At 57.4% G+C, this 23,276-nt stretch overlaps 1 protein-coding gene across 8 annotated transcripts in view; it reads left to right on the plus strand.

The window, feature by feature from the left end:
• The window catches only part of BAIAP2 (BAI1 associated protein 2), a 41,807-nt gene that overhangs the window by 11,676 nt on the left and 6,855 nt on the right, over positions 1-23,276 (plus strand). For 3 of the 8 annotated variants that reach the window (XM_027667541.1, XM_027667539.1, XM_027667540.1), the window contains exons 4-13: positions 7,440-7,501; positions 7,809-7,880; positions 8,193-8,330; positions 18,158-18,310; positions 19,823-20,050; positions 20,672-20,873; positions 21,352-21,553; positions 21,641-21,709; positions 21,954-22,116; positions 22,344-22,442. In XM_027667541.1, the coding sequence (XP_027523342.1) occupies positions 7,440-7,501; positions 7,809-7,880; positions 8,193-8,330; positions 18,158-18,310; positions 19,823-20,050; positions 20,672-20,873; positions 21,352-21,553; positions 21,641-21,709; positions 21,954-22,116; positions 22,344-22,442 (1,388 nt within the window). The remainder of the gene's footprint in view (positions 1-7,439; positions 7,502-7,808; positions 7,881-8,192; positions 8,331-18,157; positions 18,311-19,822; positions 20,051-20,671; positions 20,874-21,351; positions 21,554-21,640; positions 21,710-21,953; positions 22,117-22,343; positions 22,443-23,276) is intronic. The other 5 variants (XM_027667546.1, XM_027667542.1, XM_027667545.1 and 2 more) reach the window with 3 other exon arrangements.

Below are 23,276 nucleotides of genomic sequence, written 5' to 3' on the forward strand. Positions count from 1 at the left end.
CCCCACACCCTGCCTGCCCCTCAGAGCAGCTCCAGGTTTGCCCACGCTTAAAACCTGGGTTTGGTGGCTTCTGGTGGCCCTGGTTCCTCCCCAGGGATGCTGGTGTGATGTCCTTAGTGCCCTCCCACCATCTCCGGGCGTGCATTTCGTGTGTGGCTCGAGTATTTTGGGGTTTAAAACGTTTCCAAATCACTGCTCCTTCCCCTCTTGGTGTGAACATGTCCGAGGGAGGCTCCTGGCAACTCGGGCTGCCCCTCGGCCCCGTGCTCTGTTGATCCTGCTGGTATTTACTGTGGCAGCTGCTCCGAGCAGGAGAAAGTTGAGATAAAATTTCTGGCTGCAGCTCAGTGGAGCTGATAAAAGCTGGGACACAACCCTCTCCCAGCAGATGTGTAAACAGGGGCTGAGAAATGTTCTGGGTCGGGGCTGTGCTCGCCAAAGGTAGGGCTCTTCCTGGGAACACCTTTTACCTTATCACTCCCTGGGCTGGGAATGCCGACAGTGCCGGAAAGCAGCGCTGGGCTCTGGGTTCTTTCATAGGGGCACAGACTGGTTTGGGCTGGAAGGGACCTTAAAACTCATCCAGTCCCACCCCCTGTCCCATGGGCAGGGCCACCTTCCACTAGCCCAGGTTGCTCCAAGCCCCATCCAAGCTGGCCTTGGACATTTCCAGGGATGGGGAACTCATTTCAGAGCAGCGAAAGGGGATGCTCTTAATTGCTGCTTCTATTAATGTCATGCCCCCCCATCTCCCTCCCTGAGTGGGGATTTTCCTCCAAGAGGTATAGGGAAAACTGCTTCAAGATGTCAGGCAGGATCCTGTTGGGACCACAGCTCATGTTTCCACCCTCCATGGAAAAAAATCTGAGATTTTTTTTTTTTTTTCCTCCATAACCCTTTCATTTCTGAATCTGGATGCTTTTCTGATGTCCTTCTTGGGACAGGAGGTGTCAAACCCTGCAGCAACGCAGCAGGTTCATCTCTGAAAACACAAAGCCCTCCAGAGCACTGCTCCAGCCTCGGGTCCCAGCTCCCCGTGGGGCTGCTTAGCACACTGTGCATTGTTTCTAAATTCTCCATCAGATTTTAGGAACTGTGTGTAGACAGGATAATCCCGTGTGGGAATGGAAAAACTGGCAATAATAATAACACCCTTAAGCTGTAATCGGCTCTGGGGGCTGAGTTTTCGGGTGCAAGTGTCTGGTGGGGCCGTACCTGTCTGGACCCACTGCTGGGGTTTGGGGTGTGTTTAACTCAAGTGATGCTCTGAGCAGGTCCAGGGTGCAGCTGTCGGTTGTCCCTGAACAGCAGAAGAGGCACTTTGCTCTGTGCAATTCCCTGGAGCCCAATCCTTGGCATTTGGGGTTAGATCCATGCCTGCAGTTCCCCTGGGCTCCTTGGGCTGTTCCACACATCCTCAGTGGTTGCTGCAGAGGCTTTTGGGAAGCTGCAGAGCTGGTGTGAAGGGCATGTGTGTGTGATCAGTGGAGGTTTGCTCCAGGCTGGATCCTGGAATGGTTTGTAGCCCCTTCTGATGAGCTCCAGTCTCATGCATGTGTCCTCAGGTGACTTTGGCCCTTTTCCAGCTCCTAAGGTCCCTTGGATGCAACTCAAATTGTCATTTCTTTTGACCTTCTTGAAAACTAGGCCATGACAAAGTCATGGAAGGGAGTTTTCTTCTGGTGAGCAGAGCTGGAGACATTTCCACTGGGATGCTGGGACTGAGCAGCACCTACAGGAAACATCTTTGGGGCTGGAGGTGGATTTTGCTCAGTAACTGGATTTCCCAAAGGTCCCTTGCATGAGTGAAGCTGCTCTGGGTGACACAGGGCTGTAAAAGGGCAGCACCTGCAATAGTTAGTCAAACATTGTTGAGCTGAAATGAGCCCCTGGTAAATAAGGGCTTTTCATTTGCACAGTAAAATCAGGACTGGTGGCACCTTTATGGCTTGGGCTGGAAGGGACCTTAAAGCTCATCCAGTTCCACCCTCTGTTGTGGGCAGGGACACCTTCCACTGGTCTGGCTTTCTCTAAGCCTCATCCAACCTGGCCTTGGACACTTCCAGGGATGGGGCATCCCAGAGTTCAGCCTCTCCAGCAGCTCTGGGGTCTGGCCCAGCTCTTGGAGGCTTTGTGCTGCACCAGATCCGCTGGGAACATTAATCTGTTAATTGGATTTGTGGTTGTTTTGGGTAGGTGCTTCCTGCAGCAGCAGAGATGCAGATATAGATCCTGAGGGTGTCAAAGGTCAGGGTGGTACTCTGTGTGGGATCAGGGACTGCTGGAGCTGGCAGTGGCCACGGTGCCTGGTGTCCACTGGTGGTGACAACTCTGTGCTGGTGGAAGAAAGGATGCTCTGGACCTGCGTTTCCACCTGTGATTCTGTTAAAAGACCTGAGAAACTGTTCCAGAAATCCAGGTCTCTGTCTCCAAGGTGTGTGGGGAGGGAAAGAAGCTGCAGGAATGGGCTTGCTAAGAGTGCAGAAAGGCAAGAAAGACCTCTCAAATCCTTCTGCTGCCTCAGGACAGGGCTCTTCCACTGCCTTCGTCCCTCTGATGAGGAGCAGACGGCCAAGACAGTAGCTTGTTCTCACCACCCTGTGTTTGGTACGTCGTGGTGGAGGGTTATAAATGAGCATCTGTGATGGCCACGTGGACTGGGTGGAGTTACCAGCGTGTAGCAGCTGGGTAAGGTTTGGGTTTCACCTTCTGTGGTGATGGTGACACCTTCCAGGGCTGCCCACCTGCTGTGTGCCCCTGCTCCGTGCCTGGGATGGGCTCCTGCAGGGATGCTCCATCCTTCTGGGGGATGAGGGACCCTGTGTGTGTCCATGGACTGGTTTCTGCCGTCCATCAGCGATGGGCTGAGCAGGTTTCAGAGGGGTTTGGGTTGGTGTGTGGCCAGCTCCAGGACCTGGAGGTGTTTGCTTCCCTGTGGGACTGCTGGTGTGCAGAATGGATTGGATCGTGTGGACCAGGCTGGTGAATGTGAGGTGGTGTTCTCATGTGCTAATTAATCCAGTACCACCAGTATAGCAGCTGCCAGAGCAGTTGGGCATCAGGGACTCGCTGGTCTGTACATCTTGGTACAGACACAGGATTGGTGCCCATCCAGGGGGCTGTGGGGGGCACAGAACATCCCAGGTCACCCCAGTCTCTAATCTGTGCCTGGTAACAGTGTCAATGGCAACTGCTCAGCCTGAGGGAGCCAGTTACTGGGACTGTGTTATCGAGTCAGGATGCCTTGGGAAGCTTTTGCTTTTCCCTTCACCTTGTCTCTCAATAAACAAACAGCAAATGTCTGGAGCTGTGCCAGGCAGGGCTGGAGCAGGGGCTGGAGCAGCGCTGAGCGTTGTAACGCTGACAGTCACTGATGTATTATCAACACATCACCCAGTCCTCTGAGGCTGGGAGAAGTGAAACCCTTCTGAAGAGGAAAGGGATGAGTCAGTGTGGAGAAGCTGATTGTTTCCCCACACTGGTCTCCTTCCCCCTCCCCGCACACGCACGGACCTTCCCCGGCTGTGGCGAGGGAACGTTGGTGCTGATGGAGCCAGAGCCTCTCCCCGGGGAGGTGCTGGGCTGGAAATGCTGCTCCCCAGGCCTTGGGAGCTGGTCTGTGCCGTGTGCTGGGTCTGTGAGCCTGGATCACCATACACTGATAGGAGGGAAGTGATTCTCTCGGTTGCCGAAGTTTTCAGAAGAATCGTTTCGGTTGAAAAAGCCCAAATGTTAACCCAGCACTGCCAAGGCCACCACTAAAACACGTCCCCAAGTGCTACACCTAAATGTTTCTGCCTTAAATCTGGCTGGATCAGATCTTCAGCACTGAGGTGCTGTGTGAGCAGAGTTATTGCTGGTTTGTGTTTATGGGATGTGCCTGAGCCCTGACCAGGAGAGCTGGTCGACGATGGTCCCCTGGCCACCATCTCCCACTGCCCTTGCAGGATAGGCTGGGCTGCTCCAGCCCTGCACAAGCCTCAACATGTTCTGTCTCGGAGCAATTTGACTCCTTCATTAGTGAATTGTTGGTATTTTTATTAAAAATGGCTTGTATCTTGCTTGAGAGGAAGGGAACAAACCATAATCTTTAGTCTCTGACAAGTCCAAAGCAAACCCCGGAGAGCTGGGATCCCACTGCTTCACCTTCTGGAGGGGCAGCTGGCTCCTGCCGTGCCAGTAGCAATGGGAGGGATGTGGAACAACCTGTTTGCCTGTTGTGGGCTGGGTGTGGAAGGGAAGGGCCCACAATAACTCCTATAGTTCTTCTCCCAGAGCGATACTGTGAGTCAGCCATAAACAGCAGCTCCTCCTTCCCTGTGCTCTGAGCCTGTGGGGAGGTGTGTGAGCGGGTGAAACCCTCTGTGTTTTCACGGCTGGGTGTAGGTGAGATGCTTCACCCGGAGGTTCTTCAGCTGCAGGATGTGTGTTTTGGCAGCAAGGCGATGGTGCTTGAGCTTGGCACAACTCACGCTGTGACCTGAGCTCTTGTCCTGCTGCACAGTGGGAGTTCAGCTGTTTAACTTACAAATACCTGTGGCAGGTGATGCATAACGCCCTTGGCGTGGGTGGCTGTGCTGGTGCCAGGACGTGTGCCCTGTGCCATGGTCCCAGCCCTGCCACTGAGGTCTGGGAATGCTGTGGGGTGGTCTCCTCATCACCAGGGTGGTCTCCCCATCATTTCACAGTGTCACCCCCAACACAGTGCCACAGATCCTCTTCTGAGCCAGATTTTGAAATACTGAGGCTTTCCAGCTACTGTGGTATCTCTTAGTCACAGTTTCACTTCATCCCTGTTTGGGGTTGGTTTTGGGGTGACATGTCTGTTAATGTCTCACACACAGTCTGTAGGTTTTTGCGGTGGTGAAGCAGCTCACGGTGTGGAGTTATCGGGGTGTCAGAGGTGCCACGTGGGAATTCACACCTCACTGCTGCTGTTTTTAGGGGATTTAGTTCAAATCCTACTGCTCGGTGTGGGCTCCCAGCGATGGCAGAGGCCACGGGAAACCCGGAGCTGGTTCCTTTGGAACTGGCCGGGGAGAGGCTCCGGAGGAAGCTCGTGTGGCTCCGGGCGGGCGTCCAGCCCTTCCTGTGCTGCACCAGCTGCAGCACAGGGCTCACCTCGAGCTGTGGGTGCTGGGCTGAGCGTGGGGGGCACAGGGGGGATGGCAGCATCCCCTCCCGGGCTGGGACACAGGGATGGAGAGCTGCTGGGAAAGGCTCCGTGCCGCTGCTCACTTTGATGTGGGGCTGGAACGCCCCGATAAGAGCTGAGGGGGTGGTGGTGGAGGAGAAAGTCAACCCGAAAGATGTGTATCTGTGCTGAGAGAAGCACCACGTGCCACCCTAGCTGCTGGGAACAGACAATTCCCTGGGGGAGGAACGTGGGGAGCGGGGCAGAGCCCTCTTGCCCCAGTGCAGGGGTACCCAGAGCTGGATCTGGGGATATGGATGTTATTTCTGAGCACCCTGGGCCCCGCTCTCGGGTGGCTTGGGAGCTCAGTGTTGGTGGCCAGAGCCCTCAGCCAGCCCTACTCTTGGGGTTTCCACTCTGGCCAAAGGGGAAGCAAGAGGGAGAGGGGGTGGTGCAAGCTTTGGGAATAATGAACATTGATACTCTCCTGACAAAGCCACCTCAGTGTGACGTCAGTGCCTCCTTGCAGTGGGAATTCGTGCACTTCCCATCATTGAGCTGTTGCAGCCCGAGCAGGAGCGATTTCCTGGAGGTCCCGTGGTGGTGACCCCTTGCCCAGACCTCCCTGCTCGTGTGTGAGGCTCCTCACTGCAGACATGTGTGGTGGCCGGGTGTGAGTGCTCCGCTTGGCTCGGCACCTGGAGAACCAGCTGGAAAAGTCACAGCCGGCTCAGTGGCCGTGGAGATCTTGGCACGCGGTTTCCTCCTGGTGAAGGAGTGGAGCTGCAGCCCTGCCATCTGGTCACCTCTCGCTCTGTGGGGTGCTCTGAGCATCGCTGCTCTTTCAGGGGGCACAGGGGGATGGTGGCCCTGGCAGCAGCCAGTTCTGTCACTGCACTGACCCGCAGCGGAGGGGCCAGTGCCTGCCAAGGGATCGGATTTTAATGTTTGCAGAACAGTTTGAGACACAGTGTATGGTGCAAAGTACGAATTGCTCCAGCCAGGAGAGCAAAGAAATGTTGGGGCAGGTTGTTCCTGGTCAGCTGGGGGTGTTGACACTCGGCTGGAGCAGGGCCCACGTGCCCAGGGATGTGGAGGGACAGGGAAGGGCTGGGCTGGGCTGGGCTGGCGTGCACCATCTGTGCTGGATGAGGGTCCCAGTTGTTCCCTTGCACGGTGAGGAGCTGGTTTGGCTCATCCCAGCCTCCCTGAGGTTTGTCCCAGGGCTCTGGGGCTGGTGTCTCCTTCCCATTGTATTTCCCATCCCTGGGGTTGGGTTCTGTTTTTTAAAACTCCGTGTATGTATTTATGGGCTGTATCTTTGGTGCTCTGAGTTGTCACAGGTGCTGCTCTGCTTTTCTGGGATGGAATGTGGGATGCTGCTCCCCTTTGGAGAGCTCCAGTGGGTGTCAGGGATCCCCCAGCCCTGCTTGGGACCTGCCAGGGCCAAGTCCTGAGGCAGGAGCAGCTCAGAGACATAGCTCATGGCTTTCCATTTTCAGACAGCTCCGTGGAGGTTGGGAGCCTTGTGGGAAACTGCAACCCACTGTGCTGGAAGGCAAAGCTTCCAAACTCAGCCCTGAATAGAGCTGACAGAGCTGGGCTCTCCCCAAGGCTCGCTCTGATCCGGAGACAGGATCGGGGCTTTCAGTCGAGCGGTAGCGCTGGCTCTGCTCCTAAAAGATGCTCCGTGTGTGTGTCTGGCTCCAGCCACTCTGGGGCTTCTGCTGAGGCAGGACACTGCCCTTCCTCCAGGAACAGCACTGGGTGTGGGGCTGGAATCCTGCATTGGAAAAGAAAAATGAAAGGAAGTGACAGAGCAGAGCTGGGACTGCTTGGCTGCAGTGGGGATGCCCTGGGCAGCAGCTGCAGCCCTGGCTCTGCCCTTGCTGTCCATGTCTGGTTCAGCCCCCGAGGCCGAACAAATCAGTGGTTTTGAGGCAAATACCAGCCCAGGGCTTAGCCCCATGTCCTGTGACCTGCACTGAGTGCCAGGGCCATGTTTGCCCACTGCAGGTGCCCAGTGCTTGGCCCAGGGGAGAAGGGCTGCCCCCGGTGCTGGGATCCCACTGCTGCTTGTCCTTGCTTCCCTTCCTGCTACACAAGGTTTGCCTGTTTGTCCAAGTGTCTCAGATGAGCATTGTCTCCCCGCAGCTCCCCAGAGACAGGCACAGGGGCATTCCAGCAGCACCCCTGGGTCTGGATGCAGATCCCTCCTTGCTAACAGAGCACTGCCTGCCCCAACCCTAGGGTGTTCCCCTGAGCTTGGTGCCTCAAACCCCCTCCCTTCATCTTGTCTTTGCAGGGGACGTGCTCTTCCAGATGGCAGAAGTCCACAGGCAGATCCAGAACCAGCTGGAGGAGATGGTGAGTGCCCAGCCCGGTGTGCTGGGGTCTCTGCCTGGCCAGGGCCTCTGCTGGTGCAAAGTGCCTTGTCCAAATGACACCAGCCCCTCTGACGTGGGTTTGTTGAGCTGCAAAGGGTTTGCTCTGCTTGGGCATCTGTTTCTGCCCTGCTGGGCCCCCTCTGAGTGTCCTGTCCCTCACTGCCATCAGCCTGTGCTCTGTCTGTACAGCCCTGCTGACCTGCCATCCCCGGTGCCACCTGGTGCCCCCAGGGCCCCACACTTTGCCAGCCCTCCCCAAGAACCCTGTGTTTTCTTTCTCCCTGCAGCTCAAGTCCTTCCACAACGAGCTCCTGACGCAGCTGGAGCAGAAGGTGGAGCTGGACTCCCGGTACCTGAGTGTGAGTTACGGGCGCGTGTCCGGCAGCACAACCCTGGGCTCGGGTGTCCCCACGTCCCCCCCGTCACCCACTCCCAGCTCAGGGATGTTGTCCCCTGCCACAGTTCCTGCCCCTGTTTACAGAAGGGTCCCCAGTCTCACCGTGCACAGAACAGTGTTGTCCCCAGTGTCAGGCTGTTGCAGCCCCTGTTTGCTCTCCAGGCCATGGGGATCCCACTTTTCCGGGGGGAGCGGGGGATGTCTCTGCTTATCTCTCTCACCCCTTGGCAGCAGGAGCTGTGGCTGAGGCTGAGCTTTCTCTTGTCACATCCAGGCTGCACTGAAAAAATACCAGACGGAGCAGAGGAGCAAGGGGGACTCACTTGACAAGTGCCAGGCAGAGCTGAAGAAACTTCGGAAGAAGAGCCAAGGCAGCAAGAACCCCCAGAAGTACTCGGACAAGGAGCTGCAGGTAGGACCCTGGGCAGGGGGATACGAGAATCTCGGAGGGGGGGACACAAGCGTTGTCCCTGGGCTGGCAGCAGGTGCTCAGTGCTGCACGGTGGAGGTGGCCAAGGTCTTGCGAGCGCTTAGATAAGGACTTGCTGCTCTCTTTAGAGGAAGGGCCCAGCAGAATTCGGGGTTCTGGTGGGATGTGGGAGGTGTGGATAGGGAGGGGGTGGCAGCCAGCGGTGGAACAGGCTGTTCTCATGGCCACGGTGCAGAGTGGGGGCTGCGAGCTCCCCTCGGCAGATGTGCCAGGCGCGTGCCAAGGCCTAACCCTGCCCAGCCCGCTGCTCCCACTGCTTCTCACCTTTTTGCTTCGTGAATGACACCCAAAAGACCATTGATTTCTGTTGTGCCCGAGCCATCGTCCTCTGGGTGGTGTTTTGCCCGTGTGTTTTCCTGCCGGGTGCCCCTTCCCCCCCGGCGGGGGCGGCCGTGCTGAGTCACCGCGGTGTGACGGCGTGTGGGCTCCGTGGGCTCCGTGGGCTCCGTGCCCACCACGCGCTCCTCAGGGGGCCGGGGTCCCTCACGGCCCCTCGGGGGGCTGTGCTGCGGGGTGAGGCGTTGGGATTCCCTGCAGAGGGGGAGTGGGGTTCGGGGTCTCGCTGAGGAGCATCCAAGGCACATCATGGCAGTGCCAGGACGTACCGAGGGACGGCGGCACTCGGGTCTCTGGTGGGTTCACACCATGAGTTCGTGTCTCCTGCACTCTGCAACCTTCAGTTTGAGCTTTGCCCGGAGCACGGCTGGTCCTGGCAAACTTTAAGGGATAATTGATGTACCTGCGTGCCCTGGCTGACAGCCGGGTGCTGCTGGGAGTTGATGGCAGCACGAGTAGTGCTTGGAAAGGGGAAGATGAAGCCAGAGTCCAGGAATTACCCAGTCTTGTCTCGAGGCGTGGGAGTGTGTGTTTTGTTGGGACCAGAGTCTGTTTCTTCAGGTGCCACGGGCAGTGACATGTCAGTGATCCCTGTTTGCTGAAGGGGATCTGGGCATCAGTGGTGCTTTGCTTGTGGGGGTGAATTTAATGTCATTTAGTGGCATTTAGCCACCAGCAGAGAGTAACGGGGAGGGCTGTGCTGGGAAAGTGACGTTCCTAATTGCACTGAAATTTGGGAAACGGTGGTGTGAATCAGAACAAGCACTGGAGGAGGAAAATATACCTGCCATTGTCGCTTGGGGTGGGGGTCCTGTGTGGAGCCACAGAACTGGAAGGTGCTGAGGCAGCACAGTGGGCTGGCATGGGGCTGGAAGGTGCTGGAATGGGGCTGGAAGGTGCTGAGGTTGCACAGCCGGCTGGAATGGGACTGAAAGGGGCTGGAATGGGGCTGAAAGGGGCTGGAGTGGGGCTGGAAGGGGCTGGCACAGCACAGCTCTGTGTCCAGCCTGCTGAGGGGGGGTCTGGTGTGTTCTCCGGAGCTGAGCAGCATAAACCACTTCTGAGCATGGTGTCTCCACAAGCCCTGGCTCTGAAATTCCTGCTGAGCAAGAAAAGCCCTGTCAGGCACCGAGCTCAGTGTGGGGGACACGGGGATCAAACCTCTGTTACCCTCCACTGCTGGTGGGGCCAACAGAGCAAAAGCGCTGCCAGAGCCAGCCCTCTCCTGCCAAACCCACGGGGATCCCCATCCCACCCCCGGAGGAGGAGGAGGAGGAGGGAATCCATCACGGGCTGGGCTGTGTGCAGCTGGAGAGGAGGGGTGGGCTGAGCCTCCCGCTGTGATGTGGCAGGGATGGGATAGTCCTGTTAGCACAGCTCTTTGGGCAGGGAAACAGGATCAGGCACTCATTCCCTTTAATCTTCCAGCAGTAAGTATTTAGGAAGCGCTTATCTCTGAAAAAGCCTTATGATGGCTTTTGAGCTTAGAGAGCTATGAGACCCTTCCAACTCAGAATATTCTGTGATTTTTGTGACTGCCCAGCTGCGCACGGCGGGGGTTTGCTTTGCTTTAGATCAAAATACAAAGTTAAAATTGCTGGATTCAGCCAAGAGGGCAGTCCCCGTCTGCTCTCCACTGCCTGCAGAGCTGGTGTTTCCTTAACAGAAAAAGAGAGTGTTTTGGGCCACCCTTGATGCTGCTCTTACCTTTGCCTGGGTGTCAGAGAGCAGAGGGATTGCAGCAAGGGGGGGTCCAGTGGGCACTGGCCCGAGGAGGGAGCCTTGTGTGGGGCTTTGTGGAGTTAGAACTGGGCTTTGTGGAGTTGGAACTGGTCTCTAAGTGGATCAGGAGCATCTGCAAAGCTTTGTTGGGCTTTGCCCCACAAAAGTCTTTCTCAGGCTGGTTAAAGCAGAGCCCCAGGCAGCTCCCCCTCTGAGTGGTGCTCAGTCTGTTGGGCTGACCTGAAGCCACCCCTGTGGCCACTTGCCAAACCCCTGGTGTCGTCCTCAAAGCTGCTGGAGGCACCTTGTGATGCTTTGGGGATGCTGATGGCTGCACCACAGACGGATCAGACACGGCTGGATGGAGCTCTCCTGGGGCTGGGGCTGGTTACTTGTCTCGTCGTGGGAGAAGCTGCTGTTGATGGAAACGTCCTGGTAGCTGCATCAGTCACCTCCTTCAGTACAGCAATAACATCTTGCTCTTCTGAGGGCTCATGCACGTAAGCTGCTCCAGCAGCCGGGAGTCTGATGCTCTGTCATCATCTTTCTTCATATTTAATGCTCCGGGAAGCAGAATTGCTCCTTTCTGCCTCTTCACCACTTGTTGAGTGACCACATCCTGTCATCGCCTGGCAGCGAGACGGGTGGGTGAGACACGTGTGGGGGAGCAGCAGTGGCAGTGCTGTCCTGCAGGGAGCTCCAGGGCCTGCTTTATGTAACATCCCTCAAGGTGAGAGGAGATTTGGGGCCATCCAGGCTCTGCTTTGCTGAGTGGCAGAGGACACCCCTTGTCTGGGTTGGGACACCAGTGTGGCTTTGGCTCCACATTCTGCTGGATCAATCAGAGAGCCAAGTGAAACAGCCCAAATGTCTCCCTTCTTACTCTTTAATTCAGATTTCCCCCTTTATAAAGAAATAAGTGCAGAAGTTCAGCAGGGACTGCACATAACGAATTATCTCATGGCTGGTGAGCAGTAGCTTTGGAGCAGGGGGGTTGAGGAGGTGTGATGCTCAGGGACACTTGCAGGAGGCTTCTCCTGAGCTGCACCAGCCCCTTGTTGCATGGGGAGAGCTGATCCAGTCTTGCCTGCAGGTCCCACACCATCCAGCCCCTCCCTTGCGCTGATTTTTGGAGTTTCATAGATGAGGACGAGTGTTGCAGCATTAAATGGTTGAGGAGTTAAAACACCTCGTGGTTTGCAGTGCAGACAGCTCACGTAGCTATAAAGCAGCTCTGAGTGCCATTAGGCTGCAGGAGTGATTTTCCAGCTCCACAGCCCTGTCTGTCGTGGTGGGGAGCGATGCTGTGGTTGTGGGTTGCTGCTGCTGAGCGTTGCGTTGAGCCAGGCTTTTGTTCCTCATGAATCAGTGCCGAGCTGCTGCTCCACACGAGGGCTGAGGGCTGAGCCTGCCTCGCATGGCTCATCTTCCTCCAGGAGTGACTGAGATGGGGCTTTGACCTGTGCTGGAAACCAGGAGAACAAACCAATCCCATTCACTTCACGTGTTTGATGAAGAGGAATGAAAACAATATTAAGATTAAACAGTCACCGAGGAAGCTCAAGTGCTGTAATTTCATTAAAGGCTGGTTTGTGATCAAGCCATGAAATCAAGGTCATGATGGGTTTGGGACCTGGATTGAATCAGCAGCTCAGCAATGAAGTTATGTTGGTTCAAATTATTTATCAAATCTTATTAGTGCTGTGAGCAATTGGATTTCTGCACTGTCCTGAGACAAACTGGCTGTAATTCAACCTAAACAGCAAAGGTGAGGCTGGGTGTTTGTGGTGAAAAACTGTACCTGACCTGGGTGACAGGGGGTGACCCTGGGTGGGCTGTGGGGGCTGAGCTCAGCCTCTGCCCAGATCTCTCTTTTGCCCACACCTGTCCTTGCTCCTGTGGGAATATTTTAAGCATTAAATACTACTGTACCAAATAACCAGGGGGTTTTATAAACTTCTGTCATTGAAACCTCATTTGGATATTCCCATCAGGAGAAGTAATTTTAGGTGTAGGTCAGGAAGCTCTAACTGACACAAAGTTTGCACAAACCAGGTTATGAGGTTTATGTGAAAGTCAAATAGAGAAGGACTCTGAAAGCTCTGTGGCTCCAGGTGATTCTCTGCAGGTTGGATCAGGATTTAGGCTGAGGGAGGACATGTGCCCAAACCCAGCAAGAGAAGAGAAGGCTCTGAGGAAACCTCAGAGCCCCTTCCAGTGCCTAAAGGGGCTCCAAGAGAGCTGGAGAGGGACTTGGGACAAGGGCCTGGAGTGACAGGACAAGGGGGAATGGCTTCTCACTGCCAAAGGGCAGGGTTAGATGGGATACTGGGGAGAAATTCTTCCCTGTGAGGGTGGTGAGAGGCCCTGGCACAGGTTGCCCAGAGAAGCTGTGGCTGCCCCATCCTTGGAATTGTTCCCTGGAAGTGCCTGTGCAGCTCAGGGCTGTGTCTGATGAGCATTTTGGTACCAAACCTTGTGCACAGAGCCGCTGCTCGGGGGTGTCCCTGTGCTGAGGGAAGGTTCTAAGCAGCTGCTGGTGAAACCCCCGCAGAGCAGGCTGGAGCCAGCACTTCCCTGCTGCTCTGCTCTCTGAGTTTTATGTAATGTCACATGTGTGCCTGGCTGGTGCTGAGCAGGAGCAGGGAAGGGACGTGGCTGGTGCCCAGTGAGCGGATGTGTGAGACAGGGAGCGTAACGAGGGGAGACAGGGAGCGTAACGAGGGGAGACAGCCCTTCTCGGGGGAGGGAGGCTGGCTGGTGTCCTTGGAGCACAGGGACTCTTGGGGTTGGCTCCCCAGGATCCACTCTGCATTCCACATCACCTTGGATAACCATCAGCAGCAGTGCCCGGGCAGAGGCTGTGGCTGGAGCTGGAGCTGGAGCTGGAGCAGGGAGGCAGCCGGGCAGCACGTCAGGGGCAGGGTATGGAGATGTGCCTGGGCAGGGCAGGGGGAGGTTGTCCTCTCCCTGGCAAAAGTGCAGGGCTCCAGGGTGCCCATGTGCCAGCTTCCATGCAAGGAACAATTTCTGGGAATGAGGGGAAGCTGTTGGGGCTGAGCATCCCTGGCTGCTGGTTCTCCTCACCTTGGCTCTATGCCATGGGAGGGTTTCAGCTCTTTTGCCTTGAGACTGTTCCCCAGCTTAGATGCTCTTGCCCTGCTAATCAGCCTAACTTCTTTTTTATTTTATCCCGTTACTTTCTAGCTATTCTCCCTCGTGGTTCCCTAAATAAATCCTCCCTTCTCTCCATGTTTACTCCTTCCAGGTATTTCAGCCTGCTGCATTGATCCAGCACAGCTCAGAGTCCTCTTGCTTCTCTGACCTTTTCTTTGTCTTTTTCCACTGCTCTGTGCCACTGGTCCTGAGCAATCCCTCCTAAGGGTCACCAGCTGGAGCTGGTGCAGTGGCACAGTCCCTTCCCTGCTCTGCATCCCTCTTGGTGCAGGATAGAAGCATGCCCACCATGTGTTCCCCTGGGATTTCAGGCCTCAAAACTCAGCACTGTGGTGTCCTGGCAGCCCAAACTGTGGTGTGCTGGTGACCCCAAGGCAGCTTCTTCCTGCTTGTTCCTGGGTCCAGTCCTTCTCTCAGCCTGATTAGTGCCAGATGCACCCGATCACCAAGAAGGGTGTGTAGTGATGATTGCTGTGGTGGGGCTCAGTGTTGCCCTTGGCTCATATTCCCAGCCAGTTTGCACGTTCCTGGCTGGGATGGAACAGTTTGAACTAATTTCCCAGTGAGGATGTGGTTGTCAAAGGCTCGGCAGGAGCGCGGTGACGATGGTGCTGCTCTACCTGCTCTGACAGCAGCCTGTGCTTGAAAGGAACTCGGGTCTTGACACTTCCCAGCTGCTCTTTGATCTTCACACCCCTGGATGTGTCGCTGTGGCGTTGGGAAGGTGTCAGCAGCACGCCGGGGCTGTGTGTGCCCTGCCTTTCCGTGCCGGGGCCGACAGCGGCTGCTCGAGCTGGGACTTGGCAGCAGCTTGTTCCCTTCCCACCTTCTCGTGCTCCTAATTCTCTGTCTGACCGTGGGGGTGACCTGGTTGGGCTGCAGGGTGGAGGTTGCCCAGTGTGGCCAAGCGTCGCTCCCCCATCACTCGTGTGCCTGGGCACTGGGGGGGTCCCAGGCTGAGCCCCCACAGCTGGGGGTCCACCCCAGCACCAGGCAGGGGCCCTGGCTCTGCCAGACCTGTGTCATGGCAGCTTCTTGTGCCAGAGCGTCTGCCCGGCACCACCACGTGCTGACATTGCTAATTAGGTCAGCGGCTCCCGTGAATTGGAAGTGGATGCGGGAGGCAGGGGGGGGACGGGGGAGTTATTTGAGGCCTCTCCAACCTAGAAACCCAGAAAAGATTTTCTGGGGCTGTTGGGTGGCTCCAGTGTTTGCTCTGGCCCTGGGCACAGCCATGACCACTGCTGTGGCTGGTTCTCTGCCTGCTCGGGTCATAAATTGGGAGTTTTTCCTCCTTTAAGCTGGGAATTCTATTTAGACAATGCCTAACATGTGAATTTGAAGCTGACAACCTAAATCAAGGTCTCAATTTGCAATGCAGCACTCGAGTGGTGCTTGTTGTGGGGGTCTTGGAGAGGCTACTGCAGAGCCTGAGTGCACCAAGGCTGGGGTGAAGCACCTTCCCCCAACCCTTACAGGGGGTATCATGTCATACCAAGCTGAGAAAGGTGTTTGGCTGGGGCTCACAGTGTGGGGTGGCTGCAGGTTCCCCCCATTCATGGGGTGTGGAGACATGAACAGCAACCCTGAGTCCTGGTGGGCACCTGGTTGCAGGTGAAGCCCCGCTACTGGTTAAGCCAGAGCCTCTCCTTGGGAGTACAGTCCTGAGGTTTTTACACTGTGCTTTGTGTGTTTCTTTTTCCCTGTGCATCCGTGTGTTACTTTTTCCCTGTGCATCTGGCACATCTAGCAGGGTTGTTATTTAAATTTGCCTTTCTAGGCATTATCTGAAAGCTCACTGTCGTTTCGAGCAAACCCAAACTGAAAAGCACCTCGTGAACAAGGAGCATCGCTCGCCATTTTGTGATGGAATAACGTGTAAAATCAAGGCTCTGGGTAAATCAATGGCACATGGAGCATATTTACATAAAGTATATAAAGCTCTGAGTACTAAGTTTAGAGCGTGGGCTCTGTGCTCGCAGAGCGGCGTGTTCCGACTGGCTGAGCCGTTGAGACAAGCCTTTCCTCAGCTGAGGAATCAGCAGGATCCTTGCAAAACCAGCCTGCAAGCAGGGGTGTAAATAAGGCTTGTACCTGCATATTTAAATCATGGTTAGAACTGAAGCTCTCACGTTGCTGAGATAAGGGTTTCTCCCTGTGCTGTGGTGTGTTTGGGCTGGAGCTGTGCCCGCCCGCCGTGCCGGGGCATGGCAGTGGCTGACCTGGGGATGGTGATCCTACAGGGAACCGTGGCGGGATGGTCCTTGTGCTGCTGAACCAAATTAGCTGGAGCTGGACTCATTTCAGTCCTCACCTTCTCATTCTCAATGGCCCAGTTAGTAAATTAGGCAGGATGAGTTTTGGGGGTCGGGGTCTGGGTGTGCTCCCACACTCCTGCTAATTCAGGTGCTGTCAGGGTTGTGCTGTGCTGCCTTCCAGAAATGGGGCTCTGCAGGAGTGGGAGCATCGTCCTGGTGCTTCCCCTGGAACAGAAACTTTCTGGGGAGTTGTGTGTGGGGATAGCAGTGCTCGATCCATCCCAGGTGTAGCAGAGCTGCCATGGAGGAGCTCGGGCACCAGACCGTGAGGGAGCCAAGGGCTCTCTGGGGGCATCCATCCCCCTGGCTCCCATCACCACTGCCGTGCTGACGCCTCTGGGCTCTGTCCCTGTGCTGTTCCCGGCTAATAATACCCGGGAGGAGGCGGCGTGCTGCTGTCCCAAGCCCACAGCGGGAGCGATGCCTTCCCCGAGCACATCCTCCCACGGCCTCCTGCTCCCGCCCCCGGCGTGTCCGGGGCTGCTGCCGCCTCCTCCCTGTGCCCTGCCTCCCCCCTGTGCCTCCCCTGTGCCGCTGTGCCAGCTCAGCCCAGCTGCCACCGGCCTTCCATACCTTTGCTTGGGGCTGACACCAAAACCTCCACCACTTCCACTTCTGTGCCCGGTGCCATTAGCTCGGTTCCCTTCACTTATTTCTGTTCCTGACTGCGGGCATTTGCACTGGATTTTCTAATTCTGGGGGGGGGGGGAAAACCTCTCCTTGAAACAGGGTTGTTGGTTGCAAACTGGATTTTTAACCCATTTCCCCCACCTGTGTTGGTGCATGGGGGGACACCTAAAACCTGCTGGGTCTGGCACAACCATGCACGGGGTTTGCTGTTGGGGGGATGCTCAGAGCAGGGTGGGAACAGGACCAGGACCAGCCCCAAAATAATACCCCTTTGAAGTCTGGGATGCCACTGAATCTCGTTGCTTTTGTTGGTTTGCTCCATTTTATGTGTCTGCTAATAAATATTGGAGCATGCTAAAAATAACTGATAACCGTGAAGAAAGCAACAAAACTGCTTTGGGCCCTGAATTTCCAGTTTAATTCCTGTCTTGGAGAAGTTCAGGCTGCCTGAAGTAGGCCCAGCCCTGCCTGGGCTGGGGGTGGTTGTGGCTTTCCAACTTGGTGTTGCCATCCTGGGGAAGAGCTGGTGACAAGGAGATGTCACAGGGCAGGACAGCGATGGGTGGGTGACAGATGCTGCTCTCCCGGTGCCACATCCCAGGTGGGAACTCCCTGCAGTGGAGCTGGGGGCATCCAAAGGGATGGAGGGAGGAGAAAGTGGGCAGCTCGGGGAGCTGGGGACACCTCGTGTGCTCCGTGCTCGGGGGTGCTGGTGGTGCTCTGCAGTCCCTGGAGTCCCCTGTGTTCCCCCAGCCCCGTGTGCCAGCGCTGGCACAGCTTGGTGTGGCACAGCCGTGCTGGCACCCGGCACGCGGGGAGAGCAGGAGCCAGTGGAGGAGCCTCTGGCTGCCGCATTTGTGGAATCTCTGCCTGGCACTGGCAGGGCCACAGCGTCTGCCAGCCCTGGAGTGTGGCCCCTGGGAAGAACCACCCCAGCAGTCCTCACCAGGGGATCCTGTGCCAGCGTGTGGCACTGCCCTGGCACTGTCCTTGTGTCCCAGTGGCTGACTGGCTAACACAGATTGAAGACGCTGGTGGTAGTTTTATCATCGCTGCTGGTTGTGTGTGTTGGAGGGGTCCACGTGCCATCCTGCTGCAGCCCCCCCTTCCCTTCCCAGCGGCACAGCCCTGCCCATCCAGCGATGGACCCCGGCAGGGATTGGGCGCAGACAGCGGCAGCAGGGGAGGTACCGGGGGCGTTCAGCCCCGGGCCGGAGCCGCGGCGGTTTGTGCGCTGGCAGGGACCAGCCGGGGGCTGCGGGGGCCGCTGCCAGGGCCGGGCCATCGGGGCAGCCCCCCCGGCCCCCGCAGGCGCCTCCGAGCCCGGGTGGTGAGCGGGCGGCCGCGGGTACAGCTCGTCCCGGCAGCCCACGAGCTGAGTCAGCGCCTCTGCGTGGGGGGCTCCGATGAGTAAGGGCGGGTTGGAGGGGCTGTGCAGGCACATGTGTGCCTGTCCTGTGCTGGGGGGGGCTGCCTGCTGCCCCCACCGCTGGCCCCTCTCCGAGGATGCTGCAGCACCCCCTGCCCCGCGCTCGGCAGTGACGGCAGCTCCTCTCCCTGTTCTAGTACATCGAAGCCATCAGCAACAAGCAAGGGGAGCTGGAAAACTACGTCTCTGATGGCTACAAGACAGCTCTGACGGAAGAGAGGAGACGGTTCTGCTTCCTGGTGGAGAAGCAGTGCGCGGTAGCCAAGAGTGCCATCACCTACCACGCCAAGGTGAGTCGCACCCACCGGAGCCGGTCCCAGCTGCCCTGTCACTGGGGGGATGCTCCCATCTTGAGGTACTGCCTGTGGAGCAGCCTGATATTCCAAAAACCAAAGCTGGTGGGGCTCCTGCAGCTCAAGGGACAGAGGGGGATGCCCCAGCAGGAACAACTGCTCCTAATCCCTCTTGCCTGTGACAGCCCCACATCCCTCTTGCCCATGGCTGCCTGGACCAAGGGCTGGAACTGCCACCTGCCAACCTGGGAAGCGGCAGCATCCCATATTGGCCCAGAGCAGAATCCATCCGGATGAGGGCTGGGAACGCCGGCGCTGCTCCTGCAGCCTCGTGCTCCCGTTCTGGTTGTTCCCCAGCACCACCCTCCGTGGCTCACAGCAGCCATCTGTCACTGCCACGCTTGGCTCCGGGAGCAGGAGAGGGAGTTGGGATTAGTCAGCGCTGTCCTCGCGCTGCGCCGCGGGATGAATCCACGCTTGGCATGGCGAGCACAGTGCAGGAGGGAAAAACATCTCCCCAGGGCTGGGGGTCAGCAGACACGAGCCAAAAACTTGTTGCTGCAGCAGCACATGGAGGGTGATTTTGCAGGAGGGACTTTGCAGGTGGCTTGTCCAGAGTGTGGTGGGTGTCCAACTAAAAACTCCATCCCACTGTTGCCTGGAGCTCCTGGAGGGTCCCAAGACTGGAGCTGCTGGGACATACTGGGGAAAGGTACTGGGACTTTGAAATTAGCTTAGTGGGGTTTTGATACATGGGGACCAAGTTGTCTCCAGGTGAAGTCAGGCAGAAGTGTCGGGTCACCCTCTGCTGCAGTGGGGGAGTGACCTCAGGGGGTTTTGGACATCTCCCCCCTCAGAGTCACACGATGGGATGCTCGTACATCCTGGGAGAATAAGGACAAGTTTAGTTCCATCTTTTTTCCCCCCTTGGCTTGGAGCATGGCAGCAGGTGGCTGCTGGTCCTGCCACAGGCAGGGAGCAGCGGAGTCTGGATGCAGTGAGAGGAGCTGGAGACTGTCAGGGCTGAGCACTCAAAAGATGCCACTCATCCCTCGGGATGTGGGGCCAGCACGGACCATGGACTGTGCCCTGCCAAGCCTTTGGGCAGGCTTTATTCCTCTGTTCCACACAGAGCTCAGTGCCCTGCCCAACTCCCTGCAGCCCTCAGATGCTGCACACAGGATGCCTCAGAATAAGCCAGGGAGATGGATTACCTTTTCCTTCCCTCCTTCCCATTTTTCATGACACCTCTCTGGCCCAGCTACCATCAGAGCCTGGAAGCAGGACATCCCTGTGTGTTATCTTGCCTGGAAGCAGGACATCCCTGTGTGTTATCTTGCCTGGAAGCAGGACATCCCTGTGTGTTATCATGCCCATGCCACGCACAGAGCTGTTGATCAGTCCCGGATCAGCTCAGCCCTGGATCCATGTGGAGCTGACCAGGGAGCAGGACAGAGCTGGGGTGTTTTTCCACACCCTGTGCCCTCACACCTTGTTTTCCTCTTGCAGGGGAAGGAGATGCTGACACACAAGCTGCCGCTGTGGCAGCAATCCTGCTCAGATCCCAACAAGATCCCGGACCGCGCCATACAGCTGATGCAGCAGATGGCTGCCAGCAGCAATGGCACCATTATGCCCAGCCCTCTGTCCACATCCAAGTCCAACCTCATCATCTCTGACCCCATCCCTGGTGCCAAACCTCTCCCTGTCCCCCCGGAACTGGCACCTTTTGTAGGAGTAAGTATCTCCGTGGTGGAAGCTGTGCTGCCCTTCTGAGCAAAGCCGGAGGGATGAGCCTGGGCCGGTGTCACCGCTGTCCTCGGCAAGTGGCCTTTGGATGGGCTGTCACTGATCCACAGGGACGGGCAGTTCCATGCATGTGCCGTCCTGGGATGTGGGAAGGAGCCTGCCATGGGAATGGGCAGCCTATCCCATCCCATCCCATTCCACCAGGGTTGCTGAGCTCTGGAGGGACAGGGGCTCCTGGGTGTGGTTTGGGGAACCCACGAGCTGGACTTGTCTGACCATGCTGGTCCCAGAGCTGTGGAACTGAACCCAGTTACCCCAGTAACTGTGGGAGAAAGCCCCTGGAGTGACTCCTGGGATGAAGGACCCTTTGGAAGAGGGTCTCCCCCGTGATGTGGGGGCACGAGCCGAGCAGCAGAGCTCAGGAGGTGCAAGGCAGCTCAGAGCAGTAAAATACCATGGAGGTGACCCCACTGCTCCCCCCAGAGCAGTGTGTTCTGACTGGGGGACTAAACCAAACAGGCTGAAACTCTGATCTGCCCCCCTCCCCGGAGCTGTGCTGGGATGCCTAACGAGGACATTCCCCTGTTCCCCTCCCCTCCTCTCTCGTAGCGCATGTCGGCGCAGGAGGCCATGCCGGTGATGAACGGAGTCTCAGGCCCAGACAGCGACGGGTACAACCACTGGTCTGAGATGAAGCCAGCACAGCCCAAATCTTTATCTCCTCCCCAGCCTCAGAAGCAGCTGAGTGACTCTTACTCCAACACACTCCCAGTTCGCAAAAACGTGCCACCGAAAAACAGCTACGCCTCAGGTGAGGCCCCGTCCTCCCCTCGGGGGCTGCTGGGGGGGCCTGGGTCTGCCTGTGCCAGCTGATGCTCAAGGAGAGGTTGGCAGGGCCCACCTGCAGCCACGATGGGGACGGTTATGGGGATGCTGGTGGTGATGGGGCAGTGGCCGACAGCACCCCCTTGGTGTCAGGGGCTGCCTGTCCCTCTTGACCTGGGGCTTAGGAAGCTGGGGCTTAGGAAGCTGGGCTCTGCCGTGGGGATTCACAGGGTTTCCAGGAGGAAAATCTTGTGGAATCTGGCGCAGGGAGGCTTCTCCCTTTGCTGCAGCTGGTGGGCGATGCTGAGAGTCTGAACCTGTTTGTTCAGGGGGAAGGTGTGAGTCACACTGAAGGCTTTGTTGGCACCTGGGACAAACTAAGGAAGGGTAGGGGCCTGTCCTGTGCCTGGGTATGGCCAGGGGGTCAAGGACTTGGGGCACTCACTGGTCTCTGTCCCCTGCAGCTGAAAACAAGACACTGCCACGCTCCAGCTCCATGGCTGCCGGGCTCGAGAGGAACGGCAGGACGAGGGTTCAGGCCATTTTCTCTCACGCTGCCGGGGACAACAGCACCCTCCTGAGCTTCAAGGAGGGTGACCTCATCACACTGCTGGTCCCAGAGGCCCGGGACGGCTGGCACTACGGAGAGAGCGAGAAAACCAAAATGTGAGTGTGGGGGCTGTCCTCAAAAACCACCTTGTCTGGATGCTCCATGGATAAACCTTTGGATTCACCCCTGCCTTTGCCTTTCAGGAGGGGCTGGTTTCCTTTCTCCTACACACGGGTCCTCGACAACGATGGCAGCGAGCGGGTCCACACCAGGTAGGAGCATTGTGCGGGGTGCCAGGGGGTCCCTGTGCTGCTTCCAGGATGGCCTTGTGGACTTGAGATGAGGGTTAGGAATTATTGAGGAATTCTCATTAGAAATAACTCCCAGCACAGGCAGGTGGTCTCTGACCCGGGTTGACTTTTGCTGTGTGACTCTGCCATGGGTGGGCGAGTGGCCGTGGGGGGTCTCTGCACGGTGTGGGCTGATGCTGATGCCTCTGCTCTGGATCCCCCTCAGCCTGCAGCAAGGGAAGAGCAGCAGCACCGGCAACCTCCTGGACAAGGACGACATCGCCATCCCGCCCCCCGACTATGGCATGGCCTCCCAGGCCTTCCCGGCGCAGGGCAGCAGCACCTTCAAGCAGCGGCCGTACAGCGTGGCCGTGCCCGCCTTCTCCCAGGTGAGCCTGTGCTGCCAGGGCTGCTCCCACGCTGGGGGATGTCTTAGGAATGGGGGATGCATTCCTAAGCAAATCCCTGGGCATAGTCCCTGGCCGTGGTGGCTGGGGGTCTGCGGCTTCCCCGTTCCTCCTGGGCGGGATGTGCGGGAGCGTGTTCCCGGTCCCGGCGTGGTTGGATGCGTGGGGGTGCCGGAGGGCGGCTCTCCAACCTCTGTTCGTTGTTTTAGGACTACCTAATGCCCTATGGGTGTGCAATTAAAGACTATTCCAGTGGCCTCTGCCAAGCACCCTCCGCTCACTACAAGCCTTACACTAGGTCGACAGCTGTAAGTCCAACGCACGCAATGTTTCCCTTGGGATTTACGGCAGTTTGGCTGGTTTTTGCCTGGTGACCCATGTGCTTTGCCTGGGGCCCTGCTCCTGCCTCCCCCCTCTCCTGGGGAGGAGGGACGAGTGCTGCAGGGAGGCAGCAGGAGAGGAGAGCTGTGGATGGGGGGGAACGGGCAAGGCACGGGGAGCAGTGGCACAAAACAGCCCCGTAAACCCCCAAAGGACAACACTTGCTGACTCCATGGGAGTCTCCCACCAGAAACAGGCTGCTCACAGGCAGCTGGAAGCGTTTTCTCTGGCACCTGCCAATTCAAGCCGGTGACAGTCCCACGGTGGGGCTGGGGCAGACCCCAGCCAGGACTCTGGAAGGTGTTCAAAGAGAGCTCAGGGCTTCTCAGATAACGAGCTGGGGAGGATGCACGTGTAGACAGGATCAGCCTAACCCAGGAGCCACTGGTGTAGTGGAGCTGTCCCACCAAATGAACGTATGGGATGAGCCACATTGGCATCACGTGCCAGCAGGTGAGGAGAGCATGAGGAGGGGGAGAGGTGGCCACTCAGCACCCAACCCTTCAGCAGGGTGCTCCAACTGGGATCTGCTCCTCTCTGCAGGGAGTGAGGTGGAAGCACAGCCCCACTTCTTGCTGTTTGCTGGGTTTTCCCAGCAAGATTTGCTGCTGGAAGTGGGTTTTGTTGCTGGGAGTATTCCTGGGACAGTGGGAAGGTGGGTCTCTGATCCCTGGTGTGTGGCCAGTTCAGAAGTCAGTGACTCCTCCTCCTTCCTGCAGTGGTCCTGTGTTTGTAATGGGGAGCAGAGCTGCTCCATGATC

The sequence above is a fragment of the Corapipo altera genome, unplaced genomic scaffold, assembly GCF_003945725.1.
Source record: "Corapipo altera isolate COAL_440 unplaced genomic scaffold, ASM394572v1 305, whole genome shotgun sequence".
NCBI classification, from domain to species: Eukaryota; Metazoa; Chordata; class Aves; order Passeriformes; family Pipridae; genus Corapipo; species Corapipo altera.